At 43.9% G+C, this 16,350-nt stretch overlaps 2 protein-coding genes across 2 annotated transcripts; one reads left to right on the top strand and one right to left on the bottom strand.

Moving 5' to 3' along the window:
* Positions 1-434: 434 nt before the first annotated feature.
* On the top strand, positions 435-1,711 carry LOC144739764 (prolactin-releasing peptide receptor-like). The gene is made up of 2 exons (XM_078622663.1): positions 435-895; positions 1,075-1,711. The coding sequence occupies exons 1-2, from the start codon at positions 435-437 to the stop codon at positions 1,709-1,711; spliced, it is 1,098 nt and encodes a 365-aa protein (XP_078478789.1).
* A 2,211-nt stretch (positions 1,712-3,922) lies between these two features.
* On the bottom strand, positions 3,923-14,154 carry LOC144739762 (uncharacterized). The gene is made up of 8 exons (XM_078622661.1): positions 13,805-14,154; positions 8,947-9,383; positions 8,419-8,825; positions 7,877-8,244; positions 5,797-6,279; positions 4,577-5,236; positions 4,218-4,323; positions 3,923-4,126 (listed from the first exon to the last, which is right to left on the bottom strand). The coding sequence occupies exons 1-8, from the start codon at positions 14,152-14,154 to the stop codon at positions 3,923-3,925; spliced, it is 3,015 nt and encodes a 1,004-aa protein (XP_078478787.1).
* Positions 14,155-16,350: the final 2,196 nt, after the last annotated feature.

Here is a 16,350-nt window from a genome sequence, read left to right on the forward strand (position 1 = left end):
ATTAATACACACCGATGTCTCATGTTGTCATCCAGTTTTATCCAGTTTCCCTTCACGTTTCTTACTCTGAACTGAATCACCACTGGATAGTTGCTTTGTTGCACAACCGCCACAATTTTCTCTCAATGTCATGATGCTTTTAGAAAGAAAAATGTAAAAGGGTAAAAGGCTTATTATCACTATAATTCATCTGGGCCTTATACAAAATCTCTGTTCAAATACTGTCCAGTAAGGGGGGGTTATGAAGACACAGGAAATTAGGAACATTATGAGTATGCTTTCACAGAGCCTTTGTATGTCTGTAGTTCCACAGGAACATACTCCATCCATAAGAATTCATTAATGCTAAGTCACATCCAGAGATAAAAGGTCAAATCTTCCATTGTTGGATGTGCACCGTTTATAATCATGTTTCCACCCATTCAGCTGTAAAGATGGAAGGCACCAGCAGCGGTTGGGCTGCAGAACTCACAACAACATGTGTGATGCAGGAGGTGATGAGGAATGACACCGGCCAAGTATTTGAGGTGGCGCTGCAGAATGACTCCTCCAAGCGCATGCCCCAGTTTGTGGGCGTGGAGCTGCTGCAGTCCTTCAAGCTGCTCTTCATTCCCTGCTACGCTCTGGTGGCGCTGGTGGGCATCTTTGGCAACTACCTGCTCTTATACGTCATCTGTCGAACCCGCAAGATGCACAACGTCACCAACTTTTTCATCGGAAACTTGGCCTTCTCTGACATGCTGATGTGTGCCACCTGCGTTCCCTTCACGCTGGCGTACGCCTTCAACCCTCACGGCTGGGTGTTCGGCCACTTCATGTGCTACCTGGTGTATCTCATTCAGCCCGTGACGGTGTATGTGTCGGTCTTCACTCTGACTGCCATTGGTGTGGACAGGTACGTACACCAGAGGGGGGCAGAAGTACTTCAAGTACAGCTGTCACTGAGGAGAAGTGAAAGATGTTAGAGATCGTGACAGTGTGCGTGGCAGTATTCACCTTTGTCGGCTGACGGCCTTCATGGCAGAGCTGAATTCAACAGAAGATTCACAGTTAAGACTCTCTTCTTCTTTACAGATACTATGCGACAGTACATCCCTTGAAAAAGCGTATCTCGGTCCTGGCATGCACCTACCTCCTGTCTGCTGTCTGGCTGCTCTCCTGCGGTCTGGTGGCGCCAGCTGTGGCTCACACCTACCATGTGGAGTTTAAGAATGAGGGCTTCACCATCTGCGAGGAGTTCTGGATGGGTCAGGAGGGGGCGCGGCTGGCGTACGCATACGGCACCCTCTTCATCACCTACCTCCTGCCTCTGTCTGCCCTCTGCATCTCTTACCTGTGCATCTCCGTCAAACTGAGGAACTGTGTCGTTCCGGGCCACCACACCCAGAGCCAGGCAAAGGCTCAGCGCATGCGCAAACGCAAGACCTTCCGCCTGGTGAGCCTCGTGGTGGCCGCCTTCGGGATCTGCTGGATGCCCATCAGCGTGTTCAACGTACTGCGGGACATTGACATTGATCTGATTGACAAGCGGTACTTCCTGCTCATTCAGCTGCTTTGTCACCTGTGTGCCATGAGCTCGTCCTGTTGCAACCCTTTCCTCTACGCCTGGCTGCACGACCGCTTTCGCGCCGAACTACGGAAAATGTTCACGTGCCGGCGTCGAATCGGAATCGCTGCCAATAACTGCGCCACAGCCAGCGTGGTGCTGTGAAGCTGTCGGAGGCTGTTGATCAGAACAATCGTGACACGCCGGATGCCGATCCTGACCGCCACGTTTGTACACATGTCGGTCTTACCCATACCCACCGATACGTTTTGCGCAGAGTGTTCATTTTTGTGATCTGACCTTGTGATTTGATTGGTGTAACATCGTGACTGACAGCGGGCAGCTTCCTGCCAAGAACAGACACATCCTGGACGGGTGTGACATGGTCGAAGAACTTCATGTAATTCATATTTACATAGATGTAAATAGCTGAAATCACGAGCGTCGTCTCCGTTTTGTGAGTGATTATGTTACAGTTTATAAATCGCAGCAGAACAGATAAAAGAAGTGTCAAACATCGTTTCTAGACTGCTGCTGACATTTGTCGCAACACAGCAAGGTCCTGTCTGCTTCATGCAGATGAAAGGGCATGGATTTACATTTAAAGGAGTCCAAGAGCAAAAAGTGGACAGTAGCCAGTGGGGAAAGAAACCTGACGAGGTGATAATACCAGGAAATGACACTGGGAGGAAGCAGCATAGCGTAGTTGTAGCTACATTTCTTATCTGTATGATGAGAAATAGTCATAGAAACGAGTGAACACATCTTCCCGTTACATCTGCATCCGTCTGATACAGCCAATTCTCAACTAAAATAAACATCGACCTCCTGCCCGAGGACAGGTCTGCATGAGGAGATGTTCCTGTGATGTGTTATTTTCTGTCAGCTCACTGCACCTCCCCCAGCTCTGAGGGGGTCTGAACAGATGAAATATATTGGTTAACAGTGATTTATGTAGGGACTATTTTCACTGGTGGATGAATACACATTTGAGGCTTCTGTACAGTGTTTACATGTGTATACAGATGTGTTGGATTCATTCATGCCGTTACTGTAACTTACTAAAAGTTAAAAATGTTGAGCTTGGCTACGTTACCGGTGATAAAATGTGTATAAACCTTGTTGTCATAACGTTTCTGAGGTTTTGTCCTTGTTAGATAGACAGATAGATACTTTATCTCCCAGAGATATTAAAATTGTTGCTGTGACTTTAAAAAGTCTTAGAGGGAACAAAATCTCGACTGCTTGTCTGAACAGTTGTGAAAGAATACCGACACTGATTCATGTGTAAACGCAGACTTCATTTCTCTCAAGAATGTAAAACAAACTGATTTAATAATTGGTATTTTTTATTTCAAATAAAATCAGATTTTGCTCAGCGGCGCTTCTTAAAGACGTTTTATGTTGATTCCTGACAAACATATTAGCTGCACATTCTTTTGGCGCTCAGCCCAGAAGAGGAAGAAAGATAGTCAAGAACCAGTCATCCAGCAAAAAAAAAAAAAAAAAACACTCATAAGAACAGTTTCAGAAGGCACAGATCTGTACATTCTTAGGATTTATATTGCTGCAATTTCTGCAAAGGCCTCGAATAATAGTAATAATAATAGTAATAAATGAAGTCACAGATATATTCTCACTCATTCATGTCAGCTGGTGACAGGCTTGACGCTCCTGTTACCAACTACCATTTACTTCTTGTGGTTTTCAATCAATCACAGTGAAGACTGTATAGCCTCTATAGTATACCTGGCATGAAGAACAAACATGCATTTGCTAGAGTGTACTTTAATCTATTGGTTAAACAGTAGCTTTGGGTTTCCACTGATTGCTGGTTTTTACAATTAAATCTTTCTATGTCAAGTCAATAAATCTGCTGAAAAAAAACGATTGATTGTGATGATTAAATCAGCAGGAACGACCTTGTGAGAGGAAACACAACTGATTTGGAATGGTTGTATAATGGCATGTTTACGATTATTCTTTATTTATAAATAAGACCAGTGTAAAAAGTTTAAGGAAAACGTTTCTGCATCATAAGTAGAGTAGATAAAACCAGTATCCCTCAAACTAAAGTCTGTACTTTAGAATGTACTTCAGTTTAGTTTTAAAGTACATTCTAGTACCTTAGTGTCATACAAATACATTCATTTGATTAAATACACACTTTACTTGCTTGTTATTAAGGAATCAAAACAATTAACAATAAACAAATTTGAGTCTGAATCCACGTGGAAACTGAAAAAAGTGCATAATGCTTTAAGACCTTCATATATTATATCTATTAGTGAGTACACACACACACGCACACACACACACACACACACACACACGCACACATCCCTCAGCAGAGCTCTCGTTGTTGTGCTCCGTACCTCACACTGGCTTGGCAGAGTTCAGTGCTTGTAGAATGGTGGGTTTCTCCTCGATGACGCGGACCAGCAGCTTGTCGATGTACTCCTCCAGCTCTACGATCTTCGCGTCCTTCCTGGAGAGGTCCGCTTGCTGCTTCACCACCAGCGTGATCAGCTCCTCCTGCGTCAGCTGAGTGTACGGCCCACTGCCCGCCGAGTCTGACAGCTGCAGAGGGCAGATCAACAACAACACAAGCCATGGTAGTAATATTTACAACTGACAGGGTCACGCTGTCAAAAGCGAAGAGCCGTCATACCGCGATCTTTGCCGGTGTGCTACCATGGACCTTGACATCTTTCACAGCAGGGGTGCTGATAAAATGCTGGCTCTCCAATGAGTTCATGGGCTTCACCGGATGAGGCCTGTAAACAAATCAAATACATGACTACAGAGACAAAACAGAGGGTTTGACGGAGGAGAAACTTCACCAAACATATGTTTGATTGGATGGAGCTGACGTCAAATGTCCCTCTGTGATCCAAGACACCAGACATCAACAAATCACAGCTTTCTGAAGAGCAACACCCATGGTAAGTCCCAGCACAGCATTTACTGTATGTACCCGTGTAGTAGCAGCAGACACATTCAGTTCAGAAGGAGCCTGGTCAATCTCACCTGCGTGAAGTCACAGCTAGCCCTCCTCCATTGCTATTCTGAGCACTGATAGGCTGAACCTCAGAGGGGGAGACCCACGCTCGCAAAGGAGGCTTTCCCCCAGACAACACTCCTGCCTGTGACGCTGGTTCCTCCATAATAACCTGGAGGGAGTCTGAGGAATCAAAGGTAGATGGTGCAGTAAAATATTCAGAACTGAAAGAATTCTCTTCCCCACTAACATTTGTTTGTTTCTTCGTGTCAGCTGGTTTCTTCGGTGTGATGAACTCGCTCATAACATCCCGCGCCGGGATGCATTGATTAGCTGCGGCCGTGGCAGTTTCTTCTTCATAGGCACGTTCTTGCCAAGACTTGGGAGCCTTTTCTGAGTCAGTCACAGAGTGACGCTTCCACCTCTGGGAGTTTCGTCTTTGGAAAGCAGGACTTTGTTCAGAATTGTTCACTCTGCTCCTCTGACTAATTTGTTCACCATTGTCATTGTCATTAAAACTGGCAAAGGGATCTGAGGAGATGTCTTGACTGAAGATTTCATCCAGATCATTGGTGGTCATCCCTCGATCCTCTGGTTTCTTCTCTTTACGGACACTGCTGGTAAAAAGACCGTCTATTTCTTGGGACTGATTCACTTGTGCCCAAGGGTCTTTGGAGAGAAGCTCCGTGCTGGGGAAATGGGTCAAACAGTACGACGTTCTCCTTTCCCCATCTGCCTTCACTGTCCAGGTCACTCAAACCGGCCGTGGATGATGTTTGGGTTGTACCGGTTATATTTTCATCACACATATCTTGAGTGATGGCAGAACTTTGTTCTTGTGCTGACTCTCTCAAACTAACTCTTTGTCTGGGTTTGGCTGCAGGGGACTTTGTCCGCGGAGACCTGTCTCTGTTCGATTGGCGCTGCAGAATCCATTTGGCTTGATGGTCTGGGCGCATGTGTTGCTGGAAGGGACGAGTCCAACACCTTCTTTGGTTCATCTCTGGACATCCCTGAGAGACTGTCTGATGCCCAAGTGTTCCCCAGTCTTGGGGCTGTGGTGGGATTTGGCCCTTTGACAGATTGGCTGGTCTGTCCGTGACCAGAATGTCCAACTGTTCTAGGGTTTGGAGAGACCCCTGGTTTCGGGGGAGCTGGGGCTGCTACTTTTTTGGATGAGACAGGCTTTGCTTCCTGAGAATGTGATTTATAACGGCCCACCGCAGGACTCTCCTGTGAAAGAGAAGACTGGAGCTTGAGTTCCTGTTCCTCCGGGCCATCCACACTCATCTCTGGACCCAGAAGTACAGGTGGAGCGTCCCTATTCCTCTGATTGACCTCAGCAATTATATGGTCCCATCGAGTCTGCCCCTGTACTCCATGTCTTCTCTGGGGAAATAGGGTTTCATAATCAGGAAGTGGCAGAGCACCTTTTTTGACTTGCTGGGATCCACCTGCCTCAACGTATCCAGAGTTCCTGTTCTCTCTGGCTGGGGCACGGTTGTTCTCACCATTCTGTGTCTCATACAGCGGTGGCAGGGCTTTTCTCCTACTGTCATACATGATGGCGGACGATTCCACAGACGGAATATTTTCTGTGCTGGAAATAGTCAGGCTCGGACTTAGGTGTGGTGGGGCCAGAGAGGAATGAAGGCTGGAGAAAGTCTCAGGAGACTCGGAGGGGACGCTAGAGAGAGTGGATTCAGAGGCAGCTGGGGAGGGACACTGCTGACTGGGGGTTTGGGGGTCAGTTTGATCAGACGTCACAGAATGAGCCAATCTGCCAAGGAGTGAAGACAAAGGCCTACAGGTCAGTGTGACCATCATAGAACCCAACGTTACTTCCACCAATGTACAACCCATCACCAAATTAGCCAGCAGTTGTCATAGCAACAAATCACAACAAAAATCCATTTTTTTCTATGACCTATGACCAGGGAGGCACATAACTGGTACGCATGCCCAACAAAGATCAGGAACGCGTTATGTCACTTGGCATACCTGAGCATTGACATGAACTTCCTCGTCTGCACATGCAGCGGTGGATTTAACTGTGATCGACAGCTCAGAATCAGATTTGTTACATGTCACTGATGGTAAATGGACGTCAGTTGTCATTGACGTTATGACAGAGTTGTGTAAGCCCATCAAGAATTCCTGCAGCTTGTCTGTGTGTGTGTGTGTGTGTGTGTGTGTGTGTGTGTGTGTGTGTGTGTGTGTGTGTGTGTGTGTGTGTGTAAAGTAATGGTGGTGGATATGGAAAATGGTGGTCTGTCTGTCTGTGTGTGTGTGTGTGTGTGTGTGTCTACCAGCTCCCCAACTACCACTGGGACAATGAGCCGCTATAAAAAGCCAGATACATCATGTCATAGTACGGTTCGTGGGCATCTTACTATTTTGTGGAAAGACTGTGGGGACAATGGCAGAGGAGAGGGAGGGGAGTAATAAACCTCATGTCCTCATGTACTCACGTGAGTAAGTCACTAAAAATGTTAGGTGCACCCCTGGCAAGGACACTGAGATAAACACATGTGATCTGTGAGAACAAATTCCACTGTAGCAGAGTTAAAAAGGTTAAAAAGGTTACCATTGAAAATAATAAACTTATTTCTTCACTACTGATTATCGATGGGCAACCGCTGCGATTCATGACCTCAACGGTAACTGCACAAGAACAGGTCCGACCAACCTCACATCACATCCAACAAAAGGTCAAGTCTGAATAACAGAAACAACTCCAGCTTCCAAGCTACCACAGCAACACTCCAATAGCACTGCTTACCATTTCGATCCCAATAAAAGAAACAGTCCACCAACAAAACAGTCTAATGTACCTAAGACATCTGAATAAGAAGTCACACCGTGGCTAAGTGGCTTCTTATGACCTCCCACAGCCTGCAACCTGTTCCACAACATCTGCAACAGACACTCCCTGCTGCTCATGAGGCCGACCAAACAGGTCACACAGGTCCGTCAACGGCAGATGCAGCCGAGTTTTGGTTATTCAAGCCAAAACAGCAGGTAGAGCTCACATGAACAAGAAGAAAAAGAGAAAAGTGTGGAATTCTCCAAACGTCTTTGACCCTGAGCGACCTGTACTTCTCTTACCACTACTTACATCGGAATACTGTATATTTTTAACTGTGGAATGTGTGTTCTCCCTCTGTCACTTATTAAAACAGGTTCACTTGCAGCCTGACTGAAAGCAGGAAGTGCTGTGTGGGCAGGTAACCAACAGCGCCCCCTGTGTCACACTGATAGAACACTCTGAACCGTTTTATGACATCGCTTAATATGATGAAGCAATAGGAAAGGGGAAATAATCCTACCTGGGTTTGACTTTAGACACTTTTGTAGCACGGTTGAGGAAGACCATGGCAGAGGAAACTGGTGGGCTGAGGCTGGATGTGTCAGCTGGGCCTCCATCAGTGCTCGCCGGAGTATCTGAGATGAGGGGAACATCTATGAACGGGTTGGTGGACCTGTGGGAGACGGACTGATCGGGCTCTCTTGCGTCTGTGGGGGGATCTTGTGAGGGTAAATCCTCTTCACTGTGCTGTTGGGCCACTTCTTTCTTGTCCTCCTTCTTTCGGATCATTCCAAACAGAGACGAGAGCCTCTCGCTCATGGAGGCCTCCTCCTGCCCTTTCTGTGCCTGCTCTTCCTGTCGCTGCTGCTCCAATCGGCGACGTTCCTCCTCTAGCTTCTCATTCTCTGCTGCTTCCCAATTCCTGCGCTCTTCCTCTTCCTTTCTTCTCTCCTCCTCGTCCTCCTGCTGTTTCCTCTTTCTTGCTTCCTCCTCAGAGAAGAGTCTCTTCCTCTCCTGCTCCTCCTTCTGTTGGCGTTGCTCTTCTTCCTGCAGTCTCTTGGCCTCAGCTCTGTATTTCTCTTCTTCCTCCAGCTTCTTGGCCTCTGCGGAGCGCCTTGCTTCTGCCTGCTTTCTTTCCTCGTCCTCTTGGTGGCGCTGTTGCTCTGACACAGCCAGAGACTCTTGCCTGTAGGATGGTGCTGGTGTGCTTCTGAAAGATTCTTCAGAGAAGTCAGAGGTGTGTTTCTGGACATCCTCCACGGATCCTTGGCCCGAGCTGTTGAGACTGGGAGTGGATCCACTCTTGGGATCCCCCTCCTCCGCATACACGTGGTTGCCGTTGATGCACAGGTTGTTCAGGTCACTGGTGCTGTGCTTTGAGCGTCCGAGTAAGGAGAAGGGACCCTGAGATACTCTGCTGTCTGAGCTGCCAGTGCGCTTGTGTCCCAGGAATTTGAATTTCTTCTTCACTGTAGGAGGAGAAAGGTCATTGTTGTTGAAATGCAAAACACCATTATTTAAATTGCACTGTGCAGGAGGAAAAACATACAAAAACAATGAGTCTCTACAAAGTATGGAAGCTCAAGTTACCTTCAGGAGAGTCCACGTTGAGGCCAGATGAGCGACTGCCACTAAGAGAAGAGTTCTTCTCTGGAAGACTCCCCAGAGTTGACATGGACTGTGAGGTGTTCCGCTGCAAGTTTGATTTGGGGGCAAAAAGCTTCTTGAATTTAGATTTCTTCTTCTCTCCTGGAGTTTGATTAAGTGAGATGGAATCGGGCTCTCCCTCGCTGTCTGTTAGGACCTGGCTTACAGGGGGGACGATAGCTGAAGCAGAGTCAGAGAAACCGTCTTTTTTCTTCCCACGGACTTTGTCCTTCAGCTTGGAGAGGCGTGAGCGCGGTTTGTCCTGCATAGAGAGGTCAAACATGCTGGCCGACAGGTTGTTTCTCATGAAGTGAATATCTAGCAGCACCTCCCCTCGCGCCTTGTCCTCTTTTCCACTCTTGTCCACCAACTTGAACCAACTGAGGATGACAGAAACAATGACATTATTATTATTATTATTATATTTTCATTTTACAGAACAATCTTAGATGGAGTATGTTGTTAACATCAGTACACAGCAATACCCCAATTTTTATTCTGGACAATTTGTGCCACATTAATTCTCAAGGCCACATTACCTATTATCCTTCATACTAAATGAAAACAGGACGTTGGGGGAACATTTATGAGACAAAACACACAGCCTTTGTGAATGCAGACAATGAAGACAAGAAATGATTTGTTGCAGCAGAAACTGCAACTGCCAAATGACTGTAAAATGTCCCACTCAGACTTTTCAGTGAGTTTTCTATGAAAATCATCCATTGATAAATCTGATTGATGACTGAATTAAATACTTAATCAAGCTAAAACATAAAACTGTCACATAGTATGATTAAATCCAAAACATTTACAATTTGGACCGAGGCAATTTATTTTAGAAAACAAACAAACAAACAAACAATAATAATAATCCATTAATAATCCATTAATACATCCATGAGGAAAAATTATAATCAAGCCTTATTAAAAAAAAACAGTAAAAAGACAGAAAAACACCAACATGCTTCACCCTCAGTCACAAACTTCTGTCAGTGTAAACAAATCTGAAAAATGACCTTTACTGCAAAAAATGAATGTGTCCAAACCACTTTTATTGTGATCTTTCGAAAGTCAATATTCACTTGCTCTGCAACGATAACAGATCCAATGCAAGTTAAAGAACAGTACATCAGTAACAGAACCTCTTCTTCCCATTCCTGTGGTGTACACCAACCACAGATGAAGCACTTATTGCCTCCGAGATAATGGTAGGAGCGTCCAACTATCATTTCAGCCGTATAATTATAACATAATTATAAAATCACTAATATTAGACACGCAGACACTTAACAGCCCATTGTGGCAAACCCTCGAACCTTTCCACAGCATCACAACTACTTAGTTGTGCTGTTCCACTTGGGTAGCTCCTTGTTGGTATGTATCTTCAATAGCTACACTTTGAATCACATTACTCTGCTTGGTCCATGTAACCATGTATCTCAGCACGATTTATGATGTGAGTTATTTTAAGCTGCTTCCCCAGAACAATCACTTCACATGCAAAGAGCTGCACATTGAGGAACAGCAGCCAAGCTCACTCCACACACCGACACAGAGATGCAGTCTAATGAGGGCGTCACAAACATCAATACCCTTGGCATACCAGTGGTGGTGTTGTTTGTCCTCTGCCCTCATGTTGTGGAACCCACTGTCTCTCCAATCTGTGGTCAAACATGTTTTCTCTTTCTTAATGTGGCTAAAAATATCTTTGTCTGCTTCTGTGTTTCTTCCAGTCAAGTGGAAATTCAATGCAATCTTTACAAGAGACGTACTGACATTCAGGTGCTTTCTGTCATAGAATGTACATACACTCTTAGTGTGGGTAAAACAGTTATCTGCAGTTCAGATGGAGTTTAACGCTGCACCCGTCATTTTATAGTCACGGAGCAGACATCCAAACAGGCTCTTCTGGGGATAACAGTCAGGAAACGAGCATGGGAGTGAAGAACATTCTTCAAAGTCTTTCAAACACACAGCTGTATTTGATGTCATGAAAGTTGCACTGAGCCTAATTCAAACATTCCTCTTCTCCCACCCTAAACACAGCGTGCCAAGTCAAACAATCACTAACTAGGTCTGAACACAAGGACAGACGGATCACATTCTCTCGAGCTCATCAGTGTCAGCTCCAGAGGGGCGTGCACTTCACTTACATGACAATGCATTGTTGTGGTTATTAAAAGGTTCACAGGGTGTTCATGCTCAGAAATACTTAGGGCCGTGCCCTTGATGCATGCTCTCACTGTTCCTGCTGGACGGGTTTCCTCTGTGACCTGTCTAATGATTAACCATAGGGCTTATTTTCTGAGCCTATAAAAATGAAGGTGTATGTAAAAAAACAATAAAACCTTCCATAATATTATTTCAGTAAATTCTGAATTATGTCAAATGTTCAGAAAGCCACACTAAAAAGTTGAATTTAAAGTGGCAATCGTCCCCTGATGATGAGCAACAACAGTTTGAACAAACAACTACAGCAGCAGGTTGCTTATGAGTTGGCTCTATGAAAGCTGATACAAATCCTTCAGTGATTGTCCGGAAGAGTAAACTAGTTTTATGTTGGCTTTAATGAGGTTATAATTCCAAAGTGCCAATAACAATGTTCCCAGTTTGTTGTTTTGGAGCCATAAATAGATAAATACTTCTGAAAAAGATTTGTAGCAGGTGGTAAACACACGCTTTGTTTTCAGTCCCAGTGATGAAGTTTAATTCATGTGTGTAACTGAAGCAATGAGCAGTGGATTACATGAAGATAATAACGTGAGACAAATTTGACTTTTACAGCAAATGTCCTGCTCATGTTGAAAGCACACGTAAATACAAATTTTAATAGATGCTAAACTGTATTTTTGTCTATTTTTTTATGTCAAAGTCAAAGTCAACTTTATTGTCAAATATTACAGTTAATTACAGTTATCTCAACACATCGTACAAACAGCAGTTAAATTCTTCAGGTAGGGAAGAAAAAAAAATTAAACTAGTACTAACTGTAATATAAATAGTGCGATAGTTTAACTAGATAAATTAAGAACTAAACTGAATAAATATACTAACTGAATTAACTAAATTTAACCATACCATTAAGTGGGAAAGAACAAACATAAAACATAAAACAGACAAAATAAACGGACAGCAGACAAGAAAGCCAAGAAAGTCAAGAAAGAATGTAAAGAATAAAAATAAGAGGTCCTAAAGCTTCAGCACTGAGCAGCACTGGTTCCGAGCAGGACATCACACCCTGCATCAGCAATGTCGCAGCTCTGGAAAGCAACCTAATACCATTTGCCTAAAGGTAAAATCAGCGACATCTAATCCCCATCCTGAAACAGAGGAAGTATAGAACATGCAATGAGAGTGAAGCCGCTCAGCACACAGAATGAACTTTGTATGAAAACGTCCTGAGCAAACACAAGATAACACTTCAGATACAGCTGGACAATAAACACATAAATAAGCTGATTGCAGCACTGAATGAGCTCAGGCCTCTATCGCCTCACGCTCCTCCACCTGTCGGCCACTTTGGGGTGGGTTTACCAGTGTGACAATCATTTCACGCCTATGTTTTATTTTTAAAAGTCAGTTACATAATTGGGTGTCTACGTCGACACTTTGCATGAATGTACAATGTTTAAACTTCACTGTTGCTACACCCATGCTACACCCATGCGTCGTCAAACCACAGATGTCATCCTGAGTCATGAAACAATTCTGGGTGTGAGCATGTGGACTGTGAACGAGTTAAAATAGAACCTGAATAGAACGCAGTATTAGCAGCAGCAATGTGACAACATATCTGGAGACAGGCCTCTATCACAGCGTGGGCAGTGGCAGATGGGAGTCACACCAACCTCTAAAGGGGAAATGTTACATCCAAACATGAAGAGGGCAGAGGGAAGTACTCAGCTCTGAGTCTTGTACTTCACTGTTTTCCTATCAGCGTCATAGTTTCTGTTTTCCCACTCAGACATATGACACATAGGGGAGGGGAAAGGCTCCATTGCCCCATTTCCACGAAAATACATCACATACACACACACACACACACACACACACACACACACAAAACATCCCACGCTGCAACTGTGTTCACTGTTTCTATTTGTGTGTGAAATGACACCCAACGCCCTCATTAGGAGGAATGAGAATCAGTGTTTACATACTGTCACTACCGAGATGTGTTTGTCCATGAAACCCTGTAACCGTGAACATGTACGTTTTGTAATTTACTAACTAGTACAACATGACGTTAGCATCCTTGCGTTGTTTCATATTTCTCATGGCAATTTAATGTTTTTAAGGGTGATTAGGTTTTAAAATGTTGCTAACGATGCTGTCAAACAGCACTCAGTGTTACTGATCATCATAACAGAAACATGTATCTTTGTGTTGATTACAGTTAACCCAGGCTTACAGGTTGAAGGATGTTGAACTACTTCAGTGTTGAGTGACTGATCAAACACTGTATCTCAGAACAAAAACTGAATACATAGTACAAAAATAGATATTTTTTTGCTTGTAATAAGGAAGAAAAAAATACATTTGTTCCACTGGCAGATTTTTCTACTTTTTAAGGGAAAACTTGCTTGAAACAATTGAAGATGGACTAATAACAAGTGACTTTTTTCAGGTGATATATCTCATTTTACACGTTCTGGTTAGAAATACTACAAAGATTCGTAGTCAGAACTGTTGTCTTCGTTGACTTTTGCAGGGCATTCCCTGCTGCATGTGCGCCACAGACAGCAGGCTCTACCTGGAAACAGGAAAATGGTGAAGGTCCCAGAGAGACACCACTTACTCGGTCTTCTTGCGGGACTTGTTGTCGTGAAGGTCCAGCAAGTTGACAACAGCTTGTCCCAGGAACTTGTCGAGTCCCGCCTGAGCTCGGTGCATCACGATGACGAACAGCGTGCAGCGCTCCGCGTTCCCCGGGTGGAAGAGTGGCAGATCGAACGCAGCCTCCTCCTTCCACACCGGAGCCGCGCTCTTCTCGGCCACCGACGTGGAGAACTTGTCTTTGGCCACCTGGATGATGGCGTAGGCGTCGTTGGTGCCATTCTTGCCCTTGACGCGCAGGTTCCGAGCCTGGTGCACCGTTACCTGGACGCTGGTGGGGAACCACTGCTGGCTCTGCTCGGCCAGAGACATCCCAGCGGCAGCCAAAAGTTATCCTGACCGAGTTTGTGAGTAGAGCTCAAAGCTTGGAGCTCCTGAGGAGACTTCTCTTGACCTGCTTTTCACCTTCGGCGTCCTCTGTCGCTGGAGGTTTTAGGTTACCGAGCTCGAATTCGGTTCGGGAAGCTCAGGCTGATGTCGTAATACTTTGTCAACGCGTGGTTTCCGCCTGTAATACTTCGAGGGCTGGGTGAACAGCTGGTCAGCAAAGCAATAGTGCTCGCCGAGAACTATTCGGGCATTATTACGCTACAACCGAATACTTTCAAGTCGTTGTATCCCGACGACAACAACATTTCCCTGTTAGACACACAAGTCACTTCCTCGATGATTGTGAGTTTCCGCCCATACTCAACATAATGCGTTCTGATTGGCTAATGCCGCTGTCGTTCTTTGAGCTCGGTCGGTGATTGGACAAAAAAGGGGCGGGCTTTGCAACACGGCGGACCGTTAACTAGCACTATCAGCCTCTGATCAGGAATCAGTTTACGTACAAACAAAACTTCTGAAGGCAAATGATATAAACATTTTCACTGAACTGAGACCAGCGATAGCCATTTAACGACTGATGAGTAGGTCGAGACTCATTTTCTCAATTCTTTTTTCTTTTCTTTTAAATAGATTTAATCTAATTGACGTTCCGGAAATTAAAATTAATAAGTCAAATCTTATTATTAAATAGAGATAATTAATGTTATTAAATCACGAAAGAAATAAATAAAGAAAAAAAGAAGACAGACATAAATAAATATATATATATATACATAAATAAAACATAATATGAACATAAATAAATAGATAAATAGATAAAACCTAGTTCTTGTGATTTAGCCACGGTCATGAAAGAGAACTGATACGCATGTATATGGAGAGAAATACATGCCCTTCTTTGAACAAGACAAGGTTATATTTTCAACAAATAAATAGAACTAACACGCTCTAATACAAAGCAAACAATGTCATTTTTATGTTTGAAATTCTGCAGTGGTAAGACGATGAAATCACACAACCCACGGTAATCTGAAGAATGGGAGTCAGAATGCCGTTCACATGAAGGACGTGATACTGTTGATGTCAGGAAGACTTCCATGGAACAATAGGGGGGAAACACAATGAGCTGCATAGTATTAACATAGTTCCGGTTTATGTAATTTCCTGTGTTTCAATTTCAGCAAATGTTGTAAGAAAGATATATTGCTTAGGGTAGTACACAGTAAGTTTACTGAACAGGTTTTAAAAGTGTATGAGCATGCAATGGTGTTCATCAAGGCCCTAAGGAAGAACAAGTGGATCAGAATGAAGCTGGCATTTTGTGGAAACTCCACTGCGAGACTGTAAAATCAATACCTTTTGGATTCGAGCAGGAGAGCAAATGAAAAGCGGCCTGCTGTTATACCGTATCAGTCATTGCAGAGCTGATGCTCTTACCATCCAGGAGGGGGCGGCAAATCCTACATCAGGTCAGGAAAGGCATTTCAGCAGTTGACAGCAAAAAATGATAAATGGTCACACTTACTAAGAAGGTATTAGCTTCTTCCCCTTACGTTTATTTCAAGAATTTTATTAGATATGTAGATTTCTGTATTGGTGCTGAGGGGAGTACATGGAAATAAAAAATAAACATTTTCATCATATATTCAAAAGTCTCGCATAGATTAAAAAAAAAAATCACACAGGTATTCTGTACAAAGCCCCCCCCCCTCCACACACCACACACACGCAATTACTCAAGGCAAACATAAGAGTGAGAGGTGCGCCACAGATTAAATGCATTTAGCCATATTAGCTGTACTTTGGAAAATGGACAATCTTGCTTTCCATTTCATGTTATATTGATATGCATAGACTAAATCACGACAAAAACAATAAAGCTCTTAACAGACAAACCAAATGATCAGATGTCAAATCTTGCACATTTTTGTGTGTGAAATGTGAATCTTATTTTTGAACGTAAGACCATAGAACATTTTCCCTGTTGTTTTATTCTAACATTTCACAGCAAAATCTTTCATAGCCTCAAAGGCAAAATACCAGTTTAGGGTCCTTGGATGCCTTTGTGATTTTTTATCTTAAATTATAATAATCATTATAATCGAGAGACCATGAAACATAACCCGCTCATTTAAATCACTGTTAAGGTCATGCATAGAAGTTCAGTGTAAGTATAGG

Source organism: Lampetra planeri, unplaced genomic scaffold (genome assembly GCF_965212315.1).
Source record: "Lampetra planeri unplaced genomic scaffold, kcLamPlan1.2.h2 scaffold_1694, whole genome shotgun sequence".
In the NCBI taxonomy this organism is placed as follows: Eukaryota; Metazoa; Chordata; class Hyperoartia; order Petromyzontiformes; family Petromyzontidae; genus Lampetra; species Lampetra planeri.